Source organism: Panthera onca, chromosome C1 (assembly GCF_046562875.1).
Source record: "Panthera onca isolate mPanOnc1 chromosome C1, mPanOnc1 haplotype 2, whole genome shotgun sequence".
NCBI classification, from domain to species: Eukaryota; Metazoa; Chordata; class Mammalia; order Carnivora; family Felidae; genus Panthera; species Panthera onca.
The window spans coordinates 168956104-168982871 of NC_138346.1; the positions used below are offsets into that span (position 1 = coordinate 168956104).

Below are 26768 nucleotides of genomic sequence, written 5' to 3' on the forward strand. Positions count from 1 at the left end.
GATGTGAGTTAAATATTAGCTCTGTCTTAAGCTCTGTTAGGCATTTTGCATGCATTTTCTCATTTGATTTCATTTATCCTGTTTACTTTTACTTATTTAACATAATCTTCACACTTGCCTCCTCTCCAGGCCATCCCAAAACTTCTCACTTCTTTATAACTCTCCTAGCCCATCCTAGCCACCTTTTTCTATGTATGAACTAGTACAAGAGCCTCCTTCCACTAGTCCTCCAGCCTCTATACCTGCTTCATTCTCCACGCAGCTGCCAGAGTGCTCTTCTGATTATAAGTTACAACATGTCACTCTTTTAGCTAAAACCCTCCATGGCTTCTATCACTCTTGGAATGCAGTTTGCACAGCACTGCACGGTTTGGCTCCTGCTTACCTTTCCAAACTCATGTCACACCTCCCACCCATCATCACCCATTTTCATCCACATTGGCCTTCTTTCCATTCCACAATTGTGCCAAAGCCTTTCCTACCCCAGGGTTTTTGCTCTTGCTGTTCTTTTGCCTGTAACAGTCTTCCCTTAGCTCTTAACAAGGCTGGCTCAGTCCGTTCCCCAGATATTGGCTCAAATATCAGCTCCTTGGGTGGAAAACCTTTACTCACTAAGCTATGAAAGCAGTCCCTTCCTTATACCCAATTACACCACACCCAGTCTTCTTCTTATTTATCTGTTTGTGTGTTTATTGTGTATTTCTCCCACTAGAACCAAGTTCCATGAGGACCAAGAACTTGCCCAGTGGTGTTCACCAATGTAGCCCTGAAGCCCTGGCTTGGTACACAGTGATTACTCAACTCATATTTATTGAATTAGCAAATAAATAATAGTTCAATGTTAGCAAATGAACCTTCTCAAGGACTCCTGAGATACCCATCTGAGGACATTCTCATTGTGTAGCTCAAGAAACTGAAGCTGAAAGGCAGGGCCAGGATTCCCACCCAGGTCTGCAAGGCTCCTATGCCAGACCTCTTGTTACTATGCCAGAAAGTAACTCAAGTTCATCAAAACACAAGAAAGATGCATACTACAACACCTTGAAAACATTGTGCGAAATGAAAAAAGCCAGACACAAAAGGCCACATACTGCATGGTTCCATTGATATAAAATGTCCAGAAGAGGTAAATCCATAGAGACAGAAAGCAGATTAGTGGTTGCCAAGGGCAGGGGGGCAGCAGGGAGAAATGAAGAGTGACTGCTTACTGGGTACAGGGTTTCCTTTTGGAATGATGAAAATGTTCTCCAACTGCATTGTGGTGATGGTTGCACAACACTGTGAATGTACTAAGTGCCACTGAACCGTGTACTTTAAAATGGTTTGAGTGGTAAATTTTATGTCTATTTTTACCACAGTACTAGCAGCAACAACAACAAAGCAAGGAAGATTTCCCAGGCGAGGCAGGTACCCACAGCCATTTGGAGGCTGAGGCAGGCAACCTCTCAAAGCGGTGGACCCCTGGCCCCTCTGCTGTGCCGGTGGCAGACATGGGGGCCATGCTGCCTCCTCCCCTTGTCCTGACCCTCTGTAGGGTGTGCCTACTGGCATGGTGGACTGTTTCAAAATTAACCCTAATCTAAAAGAATAACATTTCACTTTGCAACTTGGTGGTGTATCTCTTTGCAATTTACCCTTCCTTTTTCATCAGGATGACTCCCCCAAACAATCACACACACATACATATTTTTAATCCAAGAGGAAATGTAGCCTGCTGAATGCAGCTTTGAAATCCCGTCCAACTAACCACTCCTGCTTTTTGAATTTCTATTTTTAGCCCCAAGCAGAAAAATGATTCAAACAAATACTATTCTGAAGTCTGAGTTCTGTAGTGTTCTTGTCAAGGAGAGTCTCTCTTAACAGAAGGGAGGGAGGCTGTGGCGGGGATCAGGGTGGAACTCTTTGCTAGAAGATGCGCTCACACTTCCGATCCCAACCAAAGCCAGAACCCCATCCATTTTAAGAGAATCCTTCTCCTTTTGCCCCCAGACATCAAATCTCCTTGTGCTCACACCATCAGAGTGCCTTTCTAGGGTTAGGAATCTGGACTTCTTGGGGTTTTTTGGCCCTGAATTCAGTGACATAGCCTGAAAAACCCTAGGGGGATAGAGCCTTCAGGACTGTTTACAATGACGCCACAGTGCCATGCATGCACTGCCTTTCACCAGAGAAAGTGGTCGCGAGGGGGAGTGGGCTCACCAAGGGGCCATGGCTGCCTGAAGACTGAGTCACTGATAAATGAACGACCACATGGCATATCCTTCATTCCATCAGGACTTCAACAAATGCCTACTAAATGCCAGTCACTGTGCTAAACCCGTGATTTCATTTTAACGGAACAAATTGTTCTTCAGCTCCTACTGTGCTCTGCTATGCACTGGGAATAAAGAGTGGACACGATACACAGACTGTTGCTGCTTTATGATCTGTCTAGATTCTGGGGCTGTGCTGTCCTATTCGGCAGCCACTAAACAGGTGTGACGGTTGAACAGCTGAAATGCAGCTACCGTAACTGAGAAAATGACATTTTAAATTTTATTTAATTCTAATTAGTTTAAATGGAATTGAAAACTGAAGCTGTTTTACTTGAATTTTTGAATCATTTTACTTGAATTGCATCACATAAGATTTTATTCTTTTACGATACTGCATATATTGACTGTACTGTTTCCAAAATTACATATTAATATACCACAAATCCAGAAGGTGTAAACAGACTGAATCAGTTCAAATGATTTTTTTTCTATACACCCTGTAACGTCGTAATGTGCTAATTTGAATGTTTTGTGCAGACAGCATAAATTATGGTAAAAACCTATGTAAATCATAGTCACTAATTAAATTGAAATACTATTGTTTTCATTATAATATAGTTAATTCATTTTCTTAGTTTAAGAAAAGTATGGAAAACTTTAAGATTAAAATGAACACATCATTACTTCAGGTAATATTACTGATGCAGAACTGAGTGGAGATTGGACTGGACTATGACCAGAACAGTAATGGGAAAAAGAGGCTGGAATAAGATATGCTGCAAAGTTCACAATGAATGTCAATTGAGTACAGCCAAATAAAGTTGTTTCTTGTATTAAAAAAAATTAAAGATAATAAAATAGACAACATTAAGGTGGCATTTTCAGCAAATAATATACAGTTATTTTGATTTTTAAAAGGATCCCTTTCAACAGTCAAAAGGAATCAATGAAATTAGTCATCTAAAATCAGAATGAAATGCCCTAACAAAATTTGTTTTACACAATTAAAAATTTTTAAAAAATGTTTATTTATTTGAGAGAGAGAGATAGAGAGAGAGAGAGAGAGAGCGTGCGTGCAAGGGAGGGGCAGAGAGAGAGGGAGACACAGAATCTGAAGTAGGCTTCAGGCTCTGAGTCAGCACAGAGCCTGATGTGGGGCTCAAATTCACAAACCTCAAGATCATGACCTAAGCCAAAGTCAGATGCTTAACTGACTGAGCCAATCCAAGCACCCCTTACACGATTTTAACAGAATCTGAACTTGTAACTTTGGCCAGGTATAAAACCACTTTTAGATGGAAAGATGAGGAAAAAATTATTATTTTAGTTATGGATAGCCTAGAGAATGTAAAACCTTTCTAATAAAATCAAAGATCAATTGATTCATAATTTGAAAACTTCTTTCTTTTAATTTAGATGAGTCAAGAGATAAAAGAGAAATTGGCCAATTAATATTTCAGGTACCTTTTACCTTAAATGACTTCTAAATTCACAAAGAAATGTCAATTTGCAGCCTATGAAATTGAACTCCTAAAGTGGGTGGGTTTTTTTGTTTTGTTTTGTTTTGTTTTAATCTTTCAGCGCTGTCAAAGAATTTCAGTTAGACATAAAAAAATTAGTTTCTATCATGATGGTACTTCAGCTGTTACGTCAAAAATCTAGACTTAATGGTAATCTTAAAATGAAACTGATGGTTTCTTTATTGCTTTTTTTCTACTGTATGATACACACTGAAAATATCTGTGCTCAGTTTTCTGAAGCTGACTCTGTGAAAAGCATCATGGATACAGTTGTTGAAATTGTTTCATATATGCATGAAAATGGAATCATTGCCAGTTTATAGAAATGTTGAAAGGAATCAAAGGCAATGAATTTAATGATCTTGTGTTCTTTTCCAGTACTTGTTGATTAAATTGTGGAAGAGTCTTACAAAGATTTACTTTGCTGTTAACTCCAATTCAAGATTTTCTTTGAAACTGAAGGGATGCTTGCCAACTACTCAATAATCAAAGACAAAAAATGGCAACATGATTTACATTTTCCCACTGATACCACACTGGATATAAACAACTAAACTTGCAGTTCCAAGGAAAGGAAAAGCTTATTGTAACCTAACTAGACAGGTATGAGAATGTATGTTGTAACTGAGACGTTTCATAATACAAACCAACAATCAAAGCTTTTACACACTTAGCATGAAATGATAGGCAGGAGATTTTAACTATAACTAGAAGAGTTTTGTAAATTGCAAAGACTACAGGAAAAATTTGAAGAATGCTTTGTTGGTATTGGTAAATTTAGTGTTTCTTTTCAATTCATGCAATACAATTTTGAATTCAATATAATACTGAGTTAATATAAGATTCAGTAAATTTACCTAACATGAGTAAACACAGTTTAAAAACTGATATTCTCGTGCTGCAAAGTCAAATCAATTCTTCTGAAAAAAAATGAACCAGTTTTGGAATATGGATGTGAATATTAAAGAAAAATATTTTTTTTTTTTTGGTATTTGATTTGGTTATTGGAAAACTTTGAGTATATTTGGAACAATTTGGGAATGTGAATCTATGGTCTTAATCGTTCATTTTATAAAACCTAAGTATAGATCAAGTATTTCCAATGAAAATTTATTATCTAAATTAAGATTGCTATAAATGCAACATACATACTAGATTTTGAAGACTTTTAAAAAAATATAGCTCGTTAATATCTTTTATACTTTTATACTGATTTCATGTTGAAATTACAGTATTTTGGATGTAGTTGAGTCAAAAATATGATTAAAATGAATTTCACTTTTTTTTTTTACTTTTTTTGTATGGTTTTAAGTTTTTATTTAAATTCCAGTTAGTTAACATATAGTAACTTTTTTTTCATGTGGCTAGTAACTTTAAAATTACTTACATGATTTGCATTGTTTCTAATTTGCAACATTGTTCTAGAGACACAGGTGAATATTACAGCACTCACCATATTCTCTTTGTTTTTAAAGTTTATTTATTTATTTTGAGAGAGAGAGAGAGAGAGCGAGCATGAGCAGGGGAGGTGAGGCAGAGGGAGGGAGAGAATCGTAAGCAGGCTCTGTGCTGTCAGCACAGAGCCCAGCACAGGGCTTGATTCCATGAACTGTGAGATCATCTCATGACCAGTCACAAAAATATTAGGCCATCTGCTGAAGTAACAGATGTTTGTAATGACAGATCCATGATAGCTTTTCCATTATGTATAGAACACTTCACATCCCAATGGCAATCATTTGTATTTGGGTTACTTCATTATCCAAGTTCTAGGAGTAGGTTCCTGACCTACACGCTAAGCAAGGGCAAGAGGGTTGAAAAGCATGGGTTTATCTCAGCTGACTTAAATTGACCCCAGACTAATCTGAAGAGCCACCAACCATTGGCAATCACTATGGAATGTATTTACAAAAGATAAATGATGTTCCATGAGTTCATGACTTAGTTAGGTCAGAATGTATCAGCTTGTTAGCATTATTTAGTAATAATAGTGGGATTTCTGATTTGCACCTAGGGTCAGTGGAGTCTTGGGGTTTTGACAGTTGAGGCTTGTCACTTTGTAGAATGTTCCTATGTGGCCAGCTCACTGTGAGACCTCCACTACAACCTGACTGGTTGACCTGCAGACAAAGGATGTCCTGTGCAACCCAGTTGTAGGAGTACAAAGCTTGCACCTGAGATCTCCAGATCCCCTGCATTGCAGATCTCTCTCTTACCATTGCTGTGCTATGTTCCTTGCCTGTAATAGAACTGCTCCATGAGGATAAACTGTTTGAGTTCTGTGAGTCCTTTTAGCAATCAGACACATAATGTAGCTCATGTGTAATTCATGTAAGAGTTCATCAATTGATTGCCTCCCCAGGTGAGGCTAAAGCCTGACTCCTGGAGTCTACCTGCCTGAGCCCAGATTGAAGTTTCATCCTCTGCTAGATGAGTCTCCTTAAGTGAGTGCATTGATTGAATGTTTATGTTGAAAACTAACCCCCAAAGTGATAGTATTAGGAGGTGGGGTCTTTGAGAGGTAATTAGGCCATGAGGGTAAAGCCCTCAGAAATGAGATTAACGCCCTTATAAAAGGAACACAGACAGCTCCCTTATTTGGCCATGTAAGCATACAGCAAGATGGTCTACAACCTAAAAATGCTGGCACCCAGACCACAAACTTCCAGCCTCCAGAACAGTGAAAAATAGATTTCTGTTGTTGATAAGCCACCCAGTCTCCCCGCAGCCCAAACTAAGATAGTGACTTACTCAATCTGTACAATGGGAAATTAATAGTGCCCAACTCAAAGGATTCAGTGAGTTCATCCTGTGCAAGGTTTTATAAAGATGTCTGGCACAGACTAGCACTTAGTGTTTAGCACCTAAAAAAATTCTTTTTTATTTATTTATTTATTTATTTATTTTTAATTTTTTTTTTTTACATTTTATTTATTTTTGATAGAGACAGAGCACAAGTGGGGGAGGGGCAGAGAGAGACGGAGACACAGAATCCGAAGCAGGCTCCAGGCTCTGAGCTGTCAGCACAGAGCCCGATGCGGGGCTCAAACCGACGAACCGCGAGATCATGACCTGAGCCGAAGTCGGATGCTTAATCAACTGAGCCACCCAGGCACCCCCCAAAAATTCTTTTTTAAAAAAAATGTTTATTTACTTACTTATTTTGAGATGGAGAGAGAGAACCCAAGCAGGCTCTGCACTGTCAGCTCAGAACCCAAAGTGGGGCTCCATCTCACAAACCATGACCTGAGCCAAAATCAAGAGTTGGATGCTTAACTGAGCCACCCAGGCACTCCTACCACTTAACAAATTCTGTCTTTAGAGTTCCAAGAAGCAAATTTCTACAAGTTTTCTGTCTTTGTTTTTAGCCCCCAGGAGTTCATAAATATTGAGGTCTAGACTCTGAGCACCCCTCTACACAATTAAAAAGAACTTGTAATGATAAGATAGAGCACAGGGATAATCATTTATCAATTTTTCCATATTTCTGGACAGGAAAGTAAAACACCAGGCTATCTTGTCAAAACTATTGGACGCTGTAAGATCAAAAAACATGAAAAAAAAGGTCTGAAAATTATAAATAGTCATACGAATGTAAGGGATCTTATTCTTGTCCCTTTTTATAACCTCTCTTGGGAATTTCACCCTCTTCAAATTCACTTACGCAAAATGGCCATCATGTCTACCCCTTTAGTCCTGACCTCTGTCCTAGATCTCAGTTCCACAACCCAAATTGTCCACTGGATGGTCCTACCTGAAGACTAAGCAAGAATAGCAGTGTTGAATACGCTATTTTCAACTCACGGTATCCGTGTAGCTGGCCTCCACCCCAGCTGTCCAGTGGCATAGAAATCAACCTGGGGTATTGACACTAGTGCTGGACCTATTTGCCCTAAGATTCATTCCTAGCCCTTCCTCTGTTCTGCTCAGGATCCATAAGAGAGGTGACTTCTGCAGGCTCAGTTCTCAGGCTTCCCATGTCAGGTAGCGTCGTGTAGAGCTCTCCTCATGGAAGGCACGGGCTGGTATTTTGGAAGTGGAGACAGAGAAAGGAAGTTGTTTCCCCTCACCTGCTTTCTGCCTAGGGTGATCAGTAGGAAGAGCTTCTCGTGGCTCCTGTGCCCACAAAATGGGCTTGCCATCATGCCAACCTCTACAGATGACCCTACTCTTGGCCTCTGGTAAAATCACTTCCTCTCTTTGTCCCTTGAGTCTAGGCAGAGCTGTGGCTTCTATCTGTTGCTGATCTTTTGAGTAGCATCATCAACTTTTAGCCTAGTCAAGATTATTCATAACATGTCATTTATTGTGTTTGTTGTACAATCTGGTCGTTTCTTTTAGAAAGTCCTATGAGTGTACAAATGAACCTGTATTCAGAAGTCACATACGCACATGTGTCCTTATTTTCCCATCAGGCTTTAGAGTCTGCCAGTCAGGCATCAATGTCATCAGATCAGTGCTTTCAAAACACCCATGTGAAGACATCAGAAGGCTGTCTCCATCACCACATCACAATGCCTCCTGCTGTGATCCCATTGCTTAACTTCAAACAGAGGTACTCAGCTCACAGACAGCTACTTCCCCTTTACCCAGGAGGGCAGATACCACACCAGTTCATAATTTTGTGCTGGTGAGTGGGACGGGGATGGGGGGGGGGGGTGGTCCCACATGAGAATTCTCTGTAAAATCTTTCTCATGGACTGATCCCACTATATAATGTCATGCTTAGAATGGGCAACATGCAAGCACAACAATAGATTAAAGAGGACTATTAACACCTCAGAGCAGAGAAAAAGAACCCAAGGGTAAATTGCATGAAATTCAGAACTTTAAGAGGTCTTAACTATAATAAAGGAATGAGCAAATTGAGTGGCAATCTGTCATAAAGTTTAGAGTTAGAAGGACTCTTAGATGACATTGAACTCAAGCTCTTCAGTTTGCAAAGAAAAAAAACTGAGGCCCCCCCAAAAGGTAAGCAGTATGTCCAGGGTCACTGGCTAGTGAATGACACAGAAAGGACTAGAACCCAGATAGGTACTTTTTCTCTAGACCCTAGTTTCTCAACATATGTGGACCAGCAGAACCAGCACCTACCGGGAAAGTGTTAGAAATGCAGAATGTCAGGCCTCACCCCAGACCTATACCTTTAGAATCTGCATTTTAACAACATCCCCATGTGATTTATATACACATTGTAATTTGATTCTGACTGGCAGGCCCTGGAGGCTGATGGGAAAATAGGGACCACTTGTTTACGTGTGATTTGTGAATACAGGTTCACTACTGATTTGTACACTCAGAGCTTTCTAAGAGAAATGAATCACACTCTGATTCCTCTGGGGCCTTCTGTTCACCCACAGCCAGAGTTGAGGCAGAGATTTTTCTCCATTTCTTGAAAAGTACTTGCTCTGTAATTTACAGCAGGAGCTAATATTAAAACTCATAAACACAGGAAGGGGATGGGTAAATGATATAGAATGAGGACTTTTAGATTGGTTTTGCTCCCTGGTACTCACTTACATGATTTGAAAAAAGCTTCTAAAAACCAGAGACCTAGAACACAGAAGGCACTTGATGAAAATATGTTGAATCAGGGGCACCTGGGTGGCTCAGTTTGTTAAGCGTCCATCTCAGTTGGTTTCGGCTCAGGTCATGATCTCACAGTTTGTGGGTTTGTGGGTTCGAATCCCGTGTCAAGCCCCAAGCCCTGTTTGGGATTCTCTCTCTCTCTCTCAAAATAAATAAACAAACATTTAAAAAAATGAGTTGAGTAAATGAATAAAACCTTGTCATATGTAGAGAAAAAATTTCAGGACACAGACTCTCAGTGTCCAATTTAACACAATTTGCACAGCATCTGCTATGTGCTAGGTGCTGGGCGAGGTGTGGAGATGCATTCATGACTAACGCCTAGACTGAGAAGGCTCATGGCCTGGTAGACACACTTTCAGAATGTGTGTTCCTAGAAAGCGAGGACTTATCTTTCCTCTTCTCTCTTTAAATGTGCCCTTGCACACAAAGATACACTTTGCCAATATTCACAAGTATCGTTTTAACTGGAAGCTTTCCACACCCCATTCATACAGTGGAAATTGTTGAGTGATGGGGGTGGATTGGGATATGAGAGTTTGGCTTCTCAACCTTCTGTACTTTTGGATCTATCCCCCACTGGGATTGGGAAATCCTTCTTATCTAATCTCTCCACATTCCCTCCATCTGCCCCTTCTCTGCAGAGCGCTGAGTCTCAGGCAGTTTGAGGAAGAGACGGAGGTCAGTTACTTCACTGAAGTGATGGCCCTCTGTGTCCTGGGCCAGCTGCTGAGTGACTTCCTGGTTTCCCCTCCACAAGGCACCTCTGTCCTTGGACTGCCCGAGTAGCTGCGTTGAAAGTTATCCTTGAGTTTATCTTGAGTTGAAAATTACATTATCGCTTCCTGGTCTGGGCCAGTGCCCTGTAACACTTCTTCACTATGGCTGAGACTTGGAAGCAGATAAGAGAAGGAAAGAATTCATCAAAAGCTGGTCACTTTGTCTTTCTACAAAAAGGGACTTTAGCCAAAGGTCAATAAAAGAAAAAAGGAAATAAAGGCTTCGAGGTCTCTTGTTGGGGTTCACAGCAGGGAATGTTGTCTAGAAGGGCTCTGCCTAGAAAGAAGGCATAGCTTCTTAGCTCAAACAGCAATGATGGGTCAATTATACTTCAATTAAAAAAACAGTAACAATAAGGATGATGATGTCAGTCAATATATATTATTAAGCTCCTAATATGTGCCAGGCACAGTGCTAGCTACTACTTTACATGCATTATCTTATTATTTCATTTATTCTTTGCAACAGCCCTATGAGATGGATACCCTTTTTTTTTTTTTATCATGCCTCCCTCTTTAAAAAATGTTTATTTATTTATTATGAGAGAGAGAGAGAGCAAGCACAGGAACAGGGGAATGGGAGAGGGGAGAGAATCCCAAGCAGGCTCCACGAGGTTAGCATAGAGCCCGACACTGGGATCAGTCTCATGGATCTGTGAGATCATGACCTGAGCCGAAATCGAGAGTCAGATGCTTAACTGACTGAGTCACCCAGGAGTCCCTATACCATGCCCCTTTTATAGGCTGATTCTGCAGGATGTCTCAAAGGATGAAAGGAAAGAAAGAAATACAACTTAAATTCATTGAACTTTATATACTAGGCCCCATATGTGAAACAGTAGAATCAGTCACTCAATAAATATCTCATTCACTTGAGGAATACTAAACTGAATTCTACTAGGTGTCATGTGCTCCATATTCATTGCTCATTACTGCTAATGACTATATTATGAGATGGAAACTGTAATCACCATCTCATAGATGCACTGTTTTCCAGAGCAGCTGTACCACTGCACTTGCTGGTGCTGGGGAAGGCTCATTTTTTTGGCCCCAGCATACTGGGTAAGTAGCTTGAGGGCAAAGTGCAGTCTTCGTAGTTTCTACAGAAGATGGCTGAGAGCCTGGCACTTTATAGGTAATTAATAAATAATTGTTAAACTGAATCAATGCTTAGTGTTTGTTGGATTGGATCCGTTTGCCTGTCAAAAAGCTCAAGTTATATATCAGGAGAAGACCTAAAGCAACCATGAAAAATATAAAAAAATATGATATTGGTGTTCCTCAGGCCTCACTCAATTTAAGGAGCTTGTAATATTAAAATTGAAGAAATTAGATATGAACTAGGTCCAACTAAAGCCATTTAGTGTTTGTGGAACATTTTTGATAATATGGGGATCAAAACATCTTCCCTGGAGAGCTGTTCTGGAACAGAGAGGTAATGTTTGCAAAGAATCCCAGGACATTGTCTTGTTTTGAGGAAAAGGGTCAACAAAGGGAGGCTGGCATGTGGAGCAGTGTCCTTGGGCCTCAGAGGCCTCCCAAGACAGCACCCACCCAGTACTGTCCTTAGACATGGATGAGAGACAAGCAGGCAATATGGAATGGTTTCTAAAAGCAATGAGAACACCGGCAAAAAGTTGTGAAAATCAACATTTTAAGAACTTTGAAAATTAGCCAAAGGCTTGCCACAAGGGGGAAAAGGCTAAGATTTGGTAAGAACAGAGTTTTGTGGATTTTTAACTTGCTCTCTTCTCATCTCCCTCTCCTGAGTTCTGTGGTAACCTTGAAAACCAGCAGCTCCCACCACCACAGCAGCTGTGAAAACCAACAGCCTAACAGTCAGTGGAGGAGGCAGAGGGGGTTGGAATGCCTCAAAAGCCCATCTCCAGAGAACTGGCACTATTTGAGCAGTCTAGCAGCATGCTGAAAAAGTTCTGTTTACAGGGCTTGTCTTTATTTGACTAGATTTAGAACCTCTCAGTAGGAAAAGCCCTAGCTTCAGGACATTTGTTGAAAAAGACTCATAGTTGCCTGGGGTAGCAACACAAGTTGGGAAAAACAAGAGCCTGGCCAAAAAACTCAAAAGCTCAAAGGGGAGATTTAAGGAGTAAGATGTTCCTAGGGGGCTCTGAAAATCTCTGACATATTTCTGGGGAGACAGAAGGATGTGTTTATGTGAGGGGCTTGTGCGTGCCCAGGAAAGCCTTACTGTCTCACCTTTGGCAGGAAATGGAAGCAAAGGCAGTGTTGAAAACTACTGGAGTGCTGAAGTCATGGCCTCAAACACACCCAGAGCCCCTCGGCAAAGGGTGGGAGAGTTACTGGTTTAAGAAAATCTCTGTCCTCCTTTGACAGTAAGCCAATTGAGCAAAGACTTCGGTAGCCACAGATGATAGGGAAGATAGACTAAATAGAATTATTCCAGGGAAGTCACTAAACAAACAATAGCAACAACAGCACACGCCAACATCAGAGGAAAGGTGATCTAATTTGAGTTGCCGTCTTACTTTAAATGTCCAGTTTTCACATAAAAGACCCCAAAAGCCAAAGTAATCTTGATAAAGAAAAACAAAACTGGAGGTGCCACAATTCTAGATTTCAAAATATACTACAAACAGTATGGTACCGGCACAAAAATAGACATACAGATCAACAGAACAGAACAGAGAGCCCAAAACTAAACCTACATTTACATGATCAATTCATCTATGACAAGGAGGCAAGAATATATGATAGGGAAAAGACAGTCTCTTCAATGGTGCTGGAATGGTGCTGGAAAAATTGGACAGCTACATGTAAAAGAATGAAACTGGACCCTATCTTACACCATACATAAAAATAAACTCAAACCAGATTAAAGACCTAAATATGAGACCTGAAACCATAAAAATTCTAGAAGAGAACACAGGCAGGAATTTCTTTGACACTGGCTATAGCAACATTTTTCTAGACATGCCTCCTCAGGCAAGAGAAACAAAAGCAAAGATAAACTATTGGGACTACATCGAAATAAAACTTTTGCATAGTGAAGTCAACAAAATAAAAGACAACCTATGGAATGGGAGAAGATATATGCAAATGACATATCCTATTAGGGGTTAATATCCAAAATATATAAAGATCTTAGACAACACAAAAAGACCCCCACAAATAGTCTAGTTTTTAAAAATGGTGGGAGGTGACCTGGGTGGCTTAGTCAGCTAAGTGTCCAGTTCTTGATTTTGGCTCAGGTCATGATCTCACGGTCATGAGATGGAGCCTGGATTGGGCTCCACAATGACAGCACAGAGCCTGCTTGGGATTCTCTCTCTGTCCCTCCCCCGCTCACACTATCTCAAAATAAATAAATGAACATTTTTAAAAAATGGGAAGGAGGCCATTTTTGTAAAGAAGACAAACATGACCAAGGGACACATGGAAAGATGCTTAACATCACTTATCATCAGGGAAATGCAAATCAACACCACAAGGAGATATCACCTCACACCCGTTAAAATGGCTAAAATCAAAGAGACAAGAAATAACAAGTGTCGGTGAGGATGTGGAGAAAAAGGAACCCTTGTACACTGCTGATGAGAATATTAAGTTGGTGTAGCCACTGTAGAAAATGGTATAGAGGTTCTTCAAAAACTTAAAAATATAAGTACAACATGATCCAGTAATTCCACTACTGGATATTTACCCAAAGAAAACAAAAACACTAATTCTAAAAGATATATGCACCTCTATGTTTCCTGTAGCATTATTTACAATAGTCAAGATACAGAAGCAATCTAAGTGCTCACTGATAGACAAATGGATAAGGAAAAAGTGGTATATATATATGTGTGTGTGTGTATGTATATATATATGTGTGTATATATATATATATATATACAAAGATATATATGTATGCATATATTTTTTTATGTGTGTGTGTGTCTCTCTCTCTGCCCCTCCTCCACTCATGCTGTCTCTCTCTCTCAAAAATAAATAAACATTAAAAAAATAAAACAAATAAAAAAATCAATGTAACAGATCACATTGATATAATAAAGTTTTAAAAAAAGACAGGATCATCTCAATAGACATAGAAAAAGCATCTGGCAAAATCAAACACACTCTCATAATAAAAAAAATCACACAACTTGAGGCACCTGGGTGACTCAGTCAGTAAAGTGTCTGACTTTGGCTCAGGTCATGATCTCATAGACGTGGGTTCAAGCCCCACATCAGGCTCCGTGCTGACAGCTAGGAGCCTGGAGCCTGCTTCCGGTTCTGTGCCTTTCTCTCTGTATCTCCCCTGCTCGCATTTTGTCTGTCTGTATGTCTCTCTCTTTTAAAAATAAATAAACATTGGGGCGCCTGGGTGGCTCAGTCGGTTAAGCCTCCGACTTCAGCTCAGGTCACGATCTCACGGGTCCGTGAGTTCGAGCCCCGCGTCGGGCTCTGGGCTGATGGCTCAGAGCCTGGAGCCTGCTTCCGATTCTGTGTCTCCCTCTCTCTCTGACCCTCCCCCGTTCATGCTCTGTCTCTCTCTGTCTCAAAAATAAAATAAAACGTTAAAAAAAATTAAAAAAAAAAATTAAAAAAAAAAATAAATAAACATTAAAAAAAATTTTTTTTAAGAACACCACAAAATAAGAATAAAAGAATAAAGGAAATGTGGTTTATATATACAATGGAATACTACTTGGCAATGAGAAAGAATGAAATCTGGCCATTTGTAGCAATGTGGATGGAACTGGAGGGTATTATGCTAAGTGAAATAAGTCAGGCAGAGAAAGACAGATACCATATGTTTTCACTCATATGTGGATCTTGAGAAACTTAACAGAAGACCATGGGGGAGGGAAGGGGGGAAAAAAAAGTTACAGAGAGGGAGGGAGGCAAACCATAAGAGACTCTTAAATACTGAGAACAAACTGAGGGTTGATGGGGGTCGGGGAGAGGGGAAAGTGGGTGATGGGCATTGAGGAGGGCACCTGTTGGGATGAGCATTGGGTGTTGTATGGAAACCAATTTGACAATAAATTATGTTTAATATAAAAAAAGAATAAAAGAAAATGTCCTCAATCTGATAAACACATTTACAAAAAACCCACAGTTAGCATCATAAAAGCTTTCCTCTTAGAATAAAGAAAAAGACCAGAATGTCCATTCTTGCCACTTCTATTTAACATTGCACTGAAGTTTCTAGCTACAGTAATTAGGCAGGAAAAATAAAAATGAAAATCATATAGATTGAAAAGGAAAAATTGAAACAATATCTATTTGCAGATGATATGATCTTGTACATAGAAAATCATAAGGAATCCACAAAAAAACTATTAGGGCAAATAAATGAGCTCGGTATGGGTGCAAAATACAAGATCAATTTACAAAAATCAGTTTTATCTCTATAGAGTTGCAACCAAGAATCTGAAAGCAAAATTAAAAAAAAAAAACAAATTCCATTTCTAATAGCATGAGAAATAATAAAATATTTAGAAATAAATTCAACAGAAGAGGAGCAAGTCTTGAATATTAATATGTACAAAACATCAGTGAAAGAAATTTAACATATGGAAAGAGCCTGAACTCATGGATTGGAAGATTTAATGTTGTTTAGATGGCAATACTACCCAAATTAATCTACAGATTCATTGCAATCCTTATCAAAACTCTAGCTGGCTTTTAGGCAGAAATTGACAGGCTAACTCTAAAATTCACATGAAAATGCAATAGGCCCCAGAATAGCTCCCCCAAAAAATCTTGAAAAAGGAGGTCAAGGATAATGTTGCGGAATGTGATGGTCAGATTTATGTGTCAAGTTGGCATAGAAAAGATGAAGTACTGATGTATGCTGTAACATGAATAAATCCCGAAAACATGCTAAGTGAGGGAAGCCAGACACAAAAGGACAAACAGTATATGACTCTACTTACGTGAAATATCTAGAATAGGCAAACTCATAGAGACATAAAGTAGATTGGAGATTATCAGGGGATGAGAGGAGTTTCTTTATGAGATAATGAGAATGTTCTGAAACAAGATAGTGGTGAAGGTTATACAAACTCTGTGAATATACTAAAAATGCTAAGTTTTATACTATAAAATGGCTAATTTGATGTATGTGAACTATATTTCAGTAAAACTGTTTTGTTTTTGTTTCTTTTTAAAGAAGGGCCCCTTCCCTGGACCTACTGAAAAATAAGTTTAATATACACATGGGGTCCTCTGCCTCTTGGGATCTGGCACTCGGGGCTGCCATAATGTAACCAAACCTTAAACATCCACCCCTGTGACTAACACTGTTCTGCCCCAGGGATCATTTCTCTACATCCCTTGCCCTAGGTTCTTAGAACAGAAGGCAACCGTGATTGTATACTGTGAAAGTCTGTGTGTTGAGTCACTACCGATGGAGGAGATGGGCACTGCTTGGAGCACAGGAAGGACTGCAGTGGCAAAATTACTTCAGGAAGAGAAAAAGATTAATCAACATGTCAAATTCTTCCTCAGTGGATTCTTGCACAAGAAACTATCATTCTCAATATTACCAAGCATCCGTTTTCCTATTTTTCTTTATATTCTGAAAGTTCTTACAAATTAGGATAATATTTGCAAGATTATAGTCTCATGGCTGGGAATAATTTCACAATATTAAGTGTTACAAGTAGAACTGTGTTCCCTCAAAATTCATATGTTGAAGTCCTAATCCCCAGGACCTTAAAATGTGACCTTATTTGGAAATAGGGTCTTTACAGGGGTAATTAAGTTAAAATGAGGTCATTAGAGTGGGTCACAAATGGTGTCATTATAAAAAGGGGAAACTTGGGGACACCTGGCTGGGTCAGTCAGTAGGGCATGTAACTCTTGACCTCAAGATTGTGAGTTCGAGCTCCACGTTGGGTATAGAGATTACTTAAAAATAAAATCTTTAAAAAAAGGTGGGGGGATTTGGAGACATGCGCACAGAGGGAGAATGCCATGTAAATATCATGGCAGAAATTGAGATGATGCATTGACAAGCCAAAGAATTATGGTAGGTCACCAGAAGAAGACAGAAATCTTTCTTCACAGCCTTCAGAACAAATTAACCTTGCCAACATCTTGATTTAGAACTTCTAAGCTCTAGAACTTTAAGACAATAAATTTCTGTTGTTTAAGCCAATTCAGTATTCTTTGTTACAGCAGCTGTAGAAAACTAACACATTAAACAATTTATATTGTTCTTAGATTTGTGCATATATAGGATAACATGAAGCATGGTGCTGATTTACAGATGAAATTACATACTGTACAATAATACGATATAATATTTTGTAATATCATGTGATTACTTATCATATGACACCATATGTAATATATATGATAATATATAACAACCTATATAATATATATAATAGGTTAATGATTACATTATATTATTATAATGTTTCATTACATATTGTGCAATATCATGTGATTCTTTATCATATGGTCCCATTACTATGTTTGAATATGTTATATAAAGTTCTTAGTTCATTTGCTATAATTCTTAGCAAATTGAACTATTGCTTTAGGAATTTAATTGATAATTACAGCTGCTACTGGCTCAGGGAGTACAATTTCTTCAAATTAAAATTAGTTTTAAAAAACTAAATATTACAATAACTGAAGAAAGTTTTTGTCTAACTTGGCATTGTTGTCAAAAGAATGCATGCTAAAATCTCGTGTAAAAGTCTGCGTAAAATGACAAAAGCAGTCATTTTGCTGAAATGAAGGCAATAAAAAAATAATGGAACTAATATATAACAATCTATGAATCATATATAATATCTCTGGCCACGAACAAAACACCCAGAGCAGCATAATAATGATTAACGTAGTCATTTTTGATAGTTCTTGGCTTGTAGTCATACACAAACCATAACTTTATAAGTATTTTTTGATTTTGTCATTATGAAGGTATATTTGTCAATGTGGGAGGACAGAACATATTTCATTTAACAGTTTGCTAGCTTGATTTATAACTTCTAAATATTTAGACGTGTGGTATGTGGGCCTCCACTTGTACTCATGCCCTGGGCCCTATAATTGTTAGGGGTGGGCCAGGACCCAGCAATGACAGAAGAAATAAAGCCTGAAGCTAAGAACAGAAGCCAAACTAACGTCTCAGGCTTGCTCCTACTACATAGTAAAATGCCATTCCATAAGCTTCGTGTGGAAATCTGATGTAGTCCCTAGAAGGAGTGACAAGTGTCTCACCACCTTTGCCTTCCTAGACCATTATCTCAAGGACCCTCCAAGTCCTCCATTGGAGATTGTGTAGCTTTGTGGTATCAAATGGCACTTGGCTCTCACCAGGATTCATTCACCCAAAACATTTCACTATGTTGTGGACTTGTATTGTACTTTGCGGTCACTCTGCTGCACCACCTTCAAGTAAACAGAGCAATGTTTCAGCTACATTTCACTCCTACCTTGGAAAAAGTATTGTGCAGTTTGACAAAAGACTTTCAGAGCAACCCTCAAAGCTGTGACAGTCACCATGGCTATCATTTTGTTACATTCTACCTGACCTCTTGTAGTGAGATCTGCCTGCTTGTTGGGGGCTATGAGGATAGGGAAGGAAGCTAGCATTCTATCTCGGTTACAGAAGAACTCTTAGAAATAGGGTTCAGTGGTGGCAGCAGTGAAAAGAGAAAAAAAGTAGGATATGTCACCAGTTTCTAACAGAAAGAGAAAAAAGTCCATCAAAACGCCAACTGGCAATGTCAAAACAAGTATGTAGACTGTCCTGCAAAAGGCCCCATGGGATTTCCAACTTCGATTGTATTTTACTGTAGCTCCCTCCAAGCTAACATGGCAACTGTACATTTCATGCTCCTGCTACTAATCTGATGGATAATCAGACAGCTAACATGAAACAGGGGGGCCTGACATCAAAGGATACTTTTAGCTGTGGCTGAGCATCGTTAAGGACATCAATATCTTCTCCATAGATATCAGCTCGTGAAAGCGGTACACTATCTTTGTATAAAATTGAAAACCATGAGAGACTCAGACTGGGCTCATCAGAAAGATGGTAACAAAGGCAGGATGAAAACTTCAAGAAGTAAGGACATATACATGTTTAAAAATAATTTTGATAATAAAAAAGTAATTCTCTGATGCAAATACAACAGGTAGGACGTCAATTGCTCAGTGCTTCATAGTAAAGGCAGATTAGTGAACTGCATTCATCAAACTTGGATGCAGATTATCTGCCACATTTGAAGCACAGATTAATAGGAACAAATAAGGCACCAGGGTGGGAAGCATTTTTACAGCAAGTAACAAAAGTTTTAATCTCAGTTGAAATAAGACTTCAAAAGGATTCCACATATCAACCAATAGTGAGATTTAAAAAAAAAAAAAAAGATAAACTTCGAGAATGCAAAGCAGAGCAACCAAAACTTCAGACCTGTTTTAAGATCAATCAATATTTTCTACCTAGACGAGTAGAATGCAATTAGCACTTGGGTGATTTTAAAGGCTCTTTTACAGTTGCCTTTAATTGGCTGATGAAATAACAGAACAGTGTGGCTGAGGGCCAATGTTTATTTTTACCCATTACCTGTTTTATTAATGGGATTGTGGGCCACTGGGCCTCCAGGCACACACAAATATATTAAAATATCCCACACTGTAATTAAGTGGCACAGAGGGGATTAGAGCAAATTAAGTGGCTGTTATATTTGCTGTGGGTGTAGTCTAGGTCAGACATTCTGATGCTCTCGTGGTAGAGCCCCAATAAATTTTACTTCGGAAGCGTATCTTCGGAAGAAGATATTTTCTTGCAGAGCAAGGGTTTTTAATAAATGGCTCTCTCCACCTAAATAAAAATATAAAGAAAAATGCCCCAAGTGGATGCTCCTACAGTGAAAGAATAGAACACCATAGCCAGGGGAAAGAGCAAGCACATCAAGAATAGCATCAGTTTAAGAAGTGAGATCTTTAGATTCCAGTAACAAAGGACCCAAAATGAATCGAACTTGTGTGTAACTCTCAAACCCGGCACAGGGCTTTCTTCCCCTATGTGAGTCAGAACTTCTGTCTCTGGGTTCTTTTAAGGCAATAAAAATAAGGTGATCACCCAACTGTTGGCCTGTTGGATAACTAGAGCATCAGGAATGCAACACTCTCAGATACACAGAAGAGAGCCTTTCAGGCTAAAAACCTAAGCCAGCACGGTATTGTTTTTTGTTTGATGTGACCAAATCCACTGTGGCAACTAAATGTTAGATTAATTTTAAAGTAGAAAATGTAAGCAGATATTTGCTTTCATCAACATGTTCACAACCAACATGACCACACTTGAGGTTACTGCCGGTGCTGGTCTCTTGTGAATCTTCATATCAGAGAAAAAGCAAAATGGAATGAGGGTAGGGCAAAATGGAATGAAATCTGGAACAGTGTTTTGGCCCAAGAAGAGGACAACTTTGCCTTTGCCCTAAAAACCTTTGGAGAAACACTTCGAAGTGACAAGAAGGGAGATAAATGTACTTACGAGGATCCCGGACTTGCAGTGGGAGGGGGGCCTGGAGAAAGGAAAGGAAAGCAAAAAAAAAAAAAAAAACAGTCAGTCTAGGTTATTGGAGGGTAAGTGTGGGTACAGTCAAACCATTCCAGATTGAAGTTCTCAACCACCCTGAGGTGATATTTATTTTTCTGGGATTTATTATTTTGCTTCAGTTCCCCACAACCACTCGAAGAAAAAAAAACATACCAGTGAGAACCTGTCTATACCCCACACAGTTCAGGGCCTGGAAAATGCTAAGACAAGTGTTAACAAATGAGTCACTAGAGTAGGCATCCTCACGCTGCATAGGGAGTCTGCAGGGGGAGGCTGAGTGGTTATAGGATCACACGGATTGGGACAGCAGGAGTCTTTGATGGCATCTTGACAGAGAAAGGGCATACATGTGTCGAACTTCCCATCTTCTCTCCCACTGGCATGGTGGTTTAGAGCAGGGCTCTGGGATCAGACAGATCGGGACTCCACTCCTGCTCTACTATTTACCAGCTGGGCAACCACGCACATGCTACTTAACTACTGGGTCTTGGCCTACTTACATGTAAAATGGATGCATCTGTACCAGCTTTCGGGTTGCCAGGCACATAGGACATTCTCAGTGTGTTCCCGTTCCCTCCCTCCTCACCCTCTGGGAGAATGATGGCCAAAGGCCATCCCCAGCAGGAGGTGGCTTACCAAACTTGACGAACAAGACTCCCGTGGTAGAAACCACCTTCTTGCCATTTGTTGCCACGCACTGGAAGTAGCCTGTATCTGTGGTGTCAAGATTTCTAATCCGCAGTCTAGAGCCATAGTTGGTTGCCCGAAATGAGATTCTCCGGGGCTCCTGGACCACAGGTGCATCATTTTTGAACCAGCGGATGGTAGGAGGTGGGTTGCCAGAGACTTTGCAGTGCAGTTCAGCTGTCTGCCCCAGGGACGTGGTGATGTTATTCATCGGTTCATCAAGGGTCAGGTAAGAATCTGTGAGCACAGGGTGAAGGAGGCAGATGAGAGGGGCAGACAGCTAACGAGCATCTCCAGGCAACCCCAATCCACTCCAATGTGCCCCAGCACCAGAGAGAAACTGAACAGGAGAGGCATAGTGGAGACAGACAAGGCATGAAATTTTACATTTACTGAGACCCCACGACTGCTAAACAATCATCCACGGAGTCTGCTGCTTACAAGGAAATGTGATACTAACCATCGCTTAAAACCCAAAGTTTTCAAATGATTATATAATAACTCGTGGATAAGTAAATGTACTTTCTAAGCCAAGACAGAATGAGATTTTGTGTTTCAAAGTATAGAAATATACATGTGCCTTGTTACAGACTCAAACAGTACAGTGAAGAAGAAAAAGCAGCAAAATTCACCTCTAATTTCTCTGCTCCCAAATAACATCATTCTTAACATTCTGGCAAAGATTCTTTCAGTTTATCTACTTTTGATAAGAAAGCATGAAAAACTGGAAAAGCAGGAGCACATATTTACATCCACAGGGCACAAGATCAAGAAGGATGCTGAATCTTCTTGCCAGTGATGATATAAGCGTTACAAAGGCCAGCCAGGTCACTGGCAGACGAAGTAATGAGGCAATGAGTATTTCCATAATGTTACTCATATCAACCATTAACATGTTACAATATACAATTCTATAGATTCAACTTCTAATTGAGACATAATTTACATTTTAGGAAATGTACCAATCTAAATGTATACATTTCTATAAGTATTGACAAATGCATATATCCATGTAACCAATACCCTTACCAAGAGAGAGAGCATCATGAACATCCCAGAAAGTACCTCTAGGATCCTTTGTAGTCAATCCTTGCTTCCACCTGCACCCTTGCCTCCATTCTAGGCAACTGCAGCTCTGATTTCTATCATCATAATTTTGTCTGTTCTACAATTTCATACAAATAGAATCATACTGTATGTACACTTTGTGTTTGGCTTCTTAGAGATTTATTACGTGAAACATTTTAAAAATGAAATAAATTTTATTTAAGCATATTCCTCAATACTACATTTTAAACCTCACATTGATATTACTTGCAGAATCCAGTTGCAGAGAAAATAATTTGTTACTTAAAAATTAAGTTCAATATATATATTTTTTTAATTGGTCGCTTATTCATATATAAGGACTTTTCTTTGGCTTCGTTTTCCCAGACCAGCCATTCTTGGATAGGTCTCCCCTGCCATACCCTCGCATTGTCCCCTGTAATTCCCTGAACCCCAACCTGGGATGGCTTATTAAACAGCTGTCCTCTCTGCAGGACTATAAACCCACAAGGGCAAGCATCTAGAATGTTCTTTTTTAATGTTTTTAAATTTATTTTTAGAGGAGAGAGAGAGAGAGAGACAGAGCATGGGTGGGGGAGGAGCAGAGAGAGAGGGAGACACAGAATTCAAAGCAGGCTCCAGGCTCTATGCTGTCAGCACAGAGCCCGATGCGGGGCTCAAACTCACAAACAGCGAGATCATGACCTGAGCTGAAGTCTGCCACTCAACCAACTGAGCCACCCAGGTGCCCCTAGAATGTTTTGGTCATCACTACATCTTCAGTGTATCCTACTGTCTAGCAGCATTGTCCAATAGAACTCTTTGTAATGATGGAAATGTTCTATAATCTACATTGTCTAAATGGTAGCTGCTAGCTACAGGTGAGCTACTGAGTACATGATATGTAACTAAAGCTACTGAGGAACTGCATTTTTCAATTAAATTTGAACAGCCACACGTGACTAGTAGCTACTGTATGGTACAGCACAGGCAGAGCATAGATTTGTTGAATTTAATGGAACTCTGTTGAAAAATAACCTTTTTTTGGAGATATCTAAGGTGTTAATTTAAGTACCCAAATTCCTATAAAAATGCTTTCATAAATGTCCAAAATAAATGACTCGTTGTTTACCTTAATTTTCCACAAAAAGATTGGGGAGAAATGTCAAAGTCTAGGCAGCCCCACAGAAGGATGTCACACATGTGAATGACATTTATCATATGTGAGTGGTAGAAAACAGATTAAGTATGACTATCACTCACTGTGTTACTGTAATGACACTTTTCATCCCACTTAAACCACTGAATAATTATGCTTCATAACAGAATCACAAGCCCATAAATTAGTTTGCTAATGCCTTGCTTCTTTATATTCTGATCTTTATCTCTGATATTGTTCCTATAATCTATATACATATATACTCAATCTGTGAATGTGTTTGCTGATAGATATACGCACATGTGTTCCTAAGGTGTTTGAGCTACGACCAGACTAGACAGATTAATTAACAGGTGACTTTATGGTGCTGTCATCATGGCTTCACAGACCCATCTCCTACCTAGAGAATAGCTAACTTTGTAGCCTCTGTAGAAAAGAAACATAGAGATAGCAATGCCAATATAAACATAGTGACTAATCCTCCATTGGGCAGGTTCTGAAATTCTATTGATTGGGTTTGAATTCTGGGTCTGCCCCCAGTTATCTGAGTGAACTTAGGCAAGCTACTTAACCTCTGAGTACTTCAGAGGCAACTGAAAAAAATAGGAATAATAAATCAGGCAAAATTGTTAGAGCATTAAAATTAAATTGGGTAACACATGGGATGCACTTAAACTAGTGCGGGGCAAAAAAGTAAGTACTCAAAATGTTAATCACTGTCATAGTGATTCTTCTTATAATAACAATTTTTGTATTATACTTTTCAGGTTACTCAATCTCATGTTCTCCTCTAACAATCTGGTAAAGTAGGAAAGAAGCATTAATTATCATGATGGGGAAATCTCAGAGATGCACTGACTGGCCCCATGGTTTTCAGAGAGCTGCACATTGTCCCCAGAGCCTCCAGCACTAATGGCCTTTAATTCGTAGGCTCAGCCAAGCACTTAAAGTTCAATTGAGCCAGCTGGCCAATACAGTAGTGAGAACAGATAGACTATTTAGAATCCTATAGTATGCCAGGGGGTTTACCTCAGTATTCACCCGCTCAATAGCCCCACATGGGAGGAATTGTTGTCATTGCTTTACAATGAGGAGACCTAGGACCAGAGAGGTTAAGTGACTTGCTCAAGGTCACATGGCTGAACTGAGGTCTAATCCAGACCTCTCTGACTTCCATTCCACCAGACAGCTTTGGCAGCTCGAGCCCCACTGGGGGGTGGGGATAGATTTCAAACTTCGGCCCTAAAATAGAGCAAGCTGGGGACACACATACACACCCACGTGCCCTTAAGTCCTGCCAGGGTTGTCTAGTTAATGGGTCTAAGCTTCAGCCATTGTTCTGGTTTCCCTCCAGAGGCCAGGTAACTCACCTGACCTGATATCAGGTTCCCCTGCCTATTCCCTGGCAAGCCCTTCTCCCTGAGGGCCTGTTTTCTGTCCTTTAATAGGATGGGTCCAGCCTTGAGCTGGAGGGGTCTCCAGAGTGATGAGAGGTGTCATCACCTAGGTACCTCCACAGCCTGGCTCTCCCCTCCCAGATTTCTACCTTCTTTCAATATTGAAGCTACCCAACACCAAGCCACACTCCCCAGAGGCCAGGGTAATAGCTGCTGGGTTCATGCCTCAAGGGTTAACATTACCTGCTGAGTTTTAGTCAAAAACCAAAGTCACTTCTCTTTCATTTTCCCAGACAAGTGGTTGCAGCCAAAGCCCAGCAAGCTTTATGGCCAAGCCCACATATCATATAAAAAGGTGAGCTGCCACTTTAAACTATGTCTTTGGCTCTAAACTGCAATTACTTTACATGATACCAGAAGCACAGGCACACAGAGTTTTAAGTTTTTTCTTCTAAAAACATAAATTAGGCAAGAACCAGAGAGTTCCATAAAGGAAGATAGTCTTTCAAGTACCCTGTGAAGGTGTACTTAAATTTATTGAAAACAAATTAGTGAGGGCTGATCTAAGGCACAAAATCAACCTTCACAGACTCTGGAGCCAGAATGCCTGAATTCATGTCCTGGTTCTGCCACTTATCGGCTGTGTGACCTTGGGCAAATTACTTAACCTCTCTGTGTCTCAGTTTTATCATCTGTGAAGTTAGTATACTAGTATCTTCCTAATAGGGCTATTTCAAGGATTAAATGAATTAATACATAGCAAGTGCTTTGACAGGTCTGGCCGCAAGCAGCATGTGAGTTTCTGGTATTTTATTAGCTATATTTTTCTTTTCTTTTTCTTACAAATATCTTATTCATAAAAGTAGGGGGTGATCATTCATCCAACTGATGGGTGCCTGGCCAAGTCTGGCAGATTTACAGCAAAGGACACATGAGGGGTGAAGACACCTGCCTGAGATCACATAACTAATAACTGATAGGGAAGAGTGGTTAATTTGTCCATGAAGTTCTATACAAAATCTACCTAAAAATACAAAGGAGGATTACAGGGCATCTTGAAATCAGTGTAGTAGCTGGCCCAAGGGGTATATGTCCAGAGAGAACAAAGGAAGCGTAAACAAATCTTTGTGTTTACGGAACAAAGGAGACTTGCCACAAATGCAGGGAATTTGGTTTTAACTTTTCACTGATAAAGAATAATGTTCAAATTTGTTTGCCATCTGTAGCTGCTCACTTAGAACAAGCAAATGGTCTGGTCCTCAGTTTGGCAAAGACTAGAAGCATCAGAACAACATTTGGCCTAAACAACATGAAAGCATTCTGTGACTGGAATAAGATAAAATAAAATAAAAACGCATGTCTGTATCATTACTATCAGTCTTATTGTTAACAAGCCCCTGGCTACGATCCATTCTCTTTCCAGAACCAGCTGGATCCTTCTGTAGCAGCCTCAGTGGACCACACTCGGGGATCCACTCTCTTCTCTACTCCCAAAGCTTGGTGTGGCCACTGCAGGCTCTGACCTCTGACAATGTGTGCTTGAGCCACATCATTCTTCTTTCCCTTCTTCCCCAGGCCACAAATGTTGGCAGACTGGCCAGTAGCAGGTGGGGTATAATCTGGCTTGAGAGAGAAAAATATTCCAATTCTGCTGACTCTACCCTCTAGTTTTGTGTTACTGTGTCTCCCAGCGGTGGTACTGGTAGTAATGATGATAATGATAAAAACATCAACAATGATGGTACGATAGTGATAGTGACACTAGTTAAGACCGAAA

The 26768-nt window shown here is 39.8% G+C and overlaps 1 protein-coding gene and 1 long non-coding RNA gene across 2 annotated transcripts in view; one reads left to right on the forward strand and one right to left on the reverse strand.

Annotated features, from left to right (window-relative positions):
- ROR1 (receptor tyrosine kinase like orphan receptor 1) overlaps positions 1–26768 on the reverse strand; it is a 404523-nt gene that overhangs the window by 106083 nt on the left and 271672 nt on the right. Inside the window, exons 3-4 of the mRNA XM_060626612.3 lie at positions 21338–21625; positions 20636–20666 (exon numbers count right to left, since the gene is read on the reverse strand). Coding sequence (XP_060482595.3) covers positions 20636–20666; positions 21338–21625 — 319 coding nt within the window. The remainder of the gene's footprint in view (positions 1–20635; positions 20667–21337; positions 21626–26768) is intronic.
- Positions 5950–10496, forward strand: LOC132673784 (uncharacterized). Its single transcript, XR_009608197.2, has 3 exons — positions 5950–6219; positions 8191–8330; positions 10009–10496. It is a non-coding gene; the product is annotated as an uncharacterized LOC132673784 (long non-coding RNA).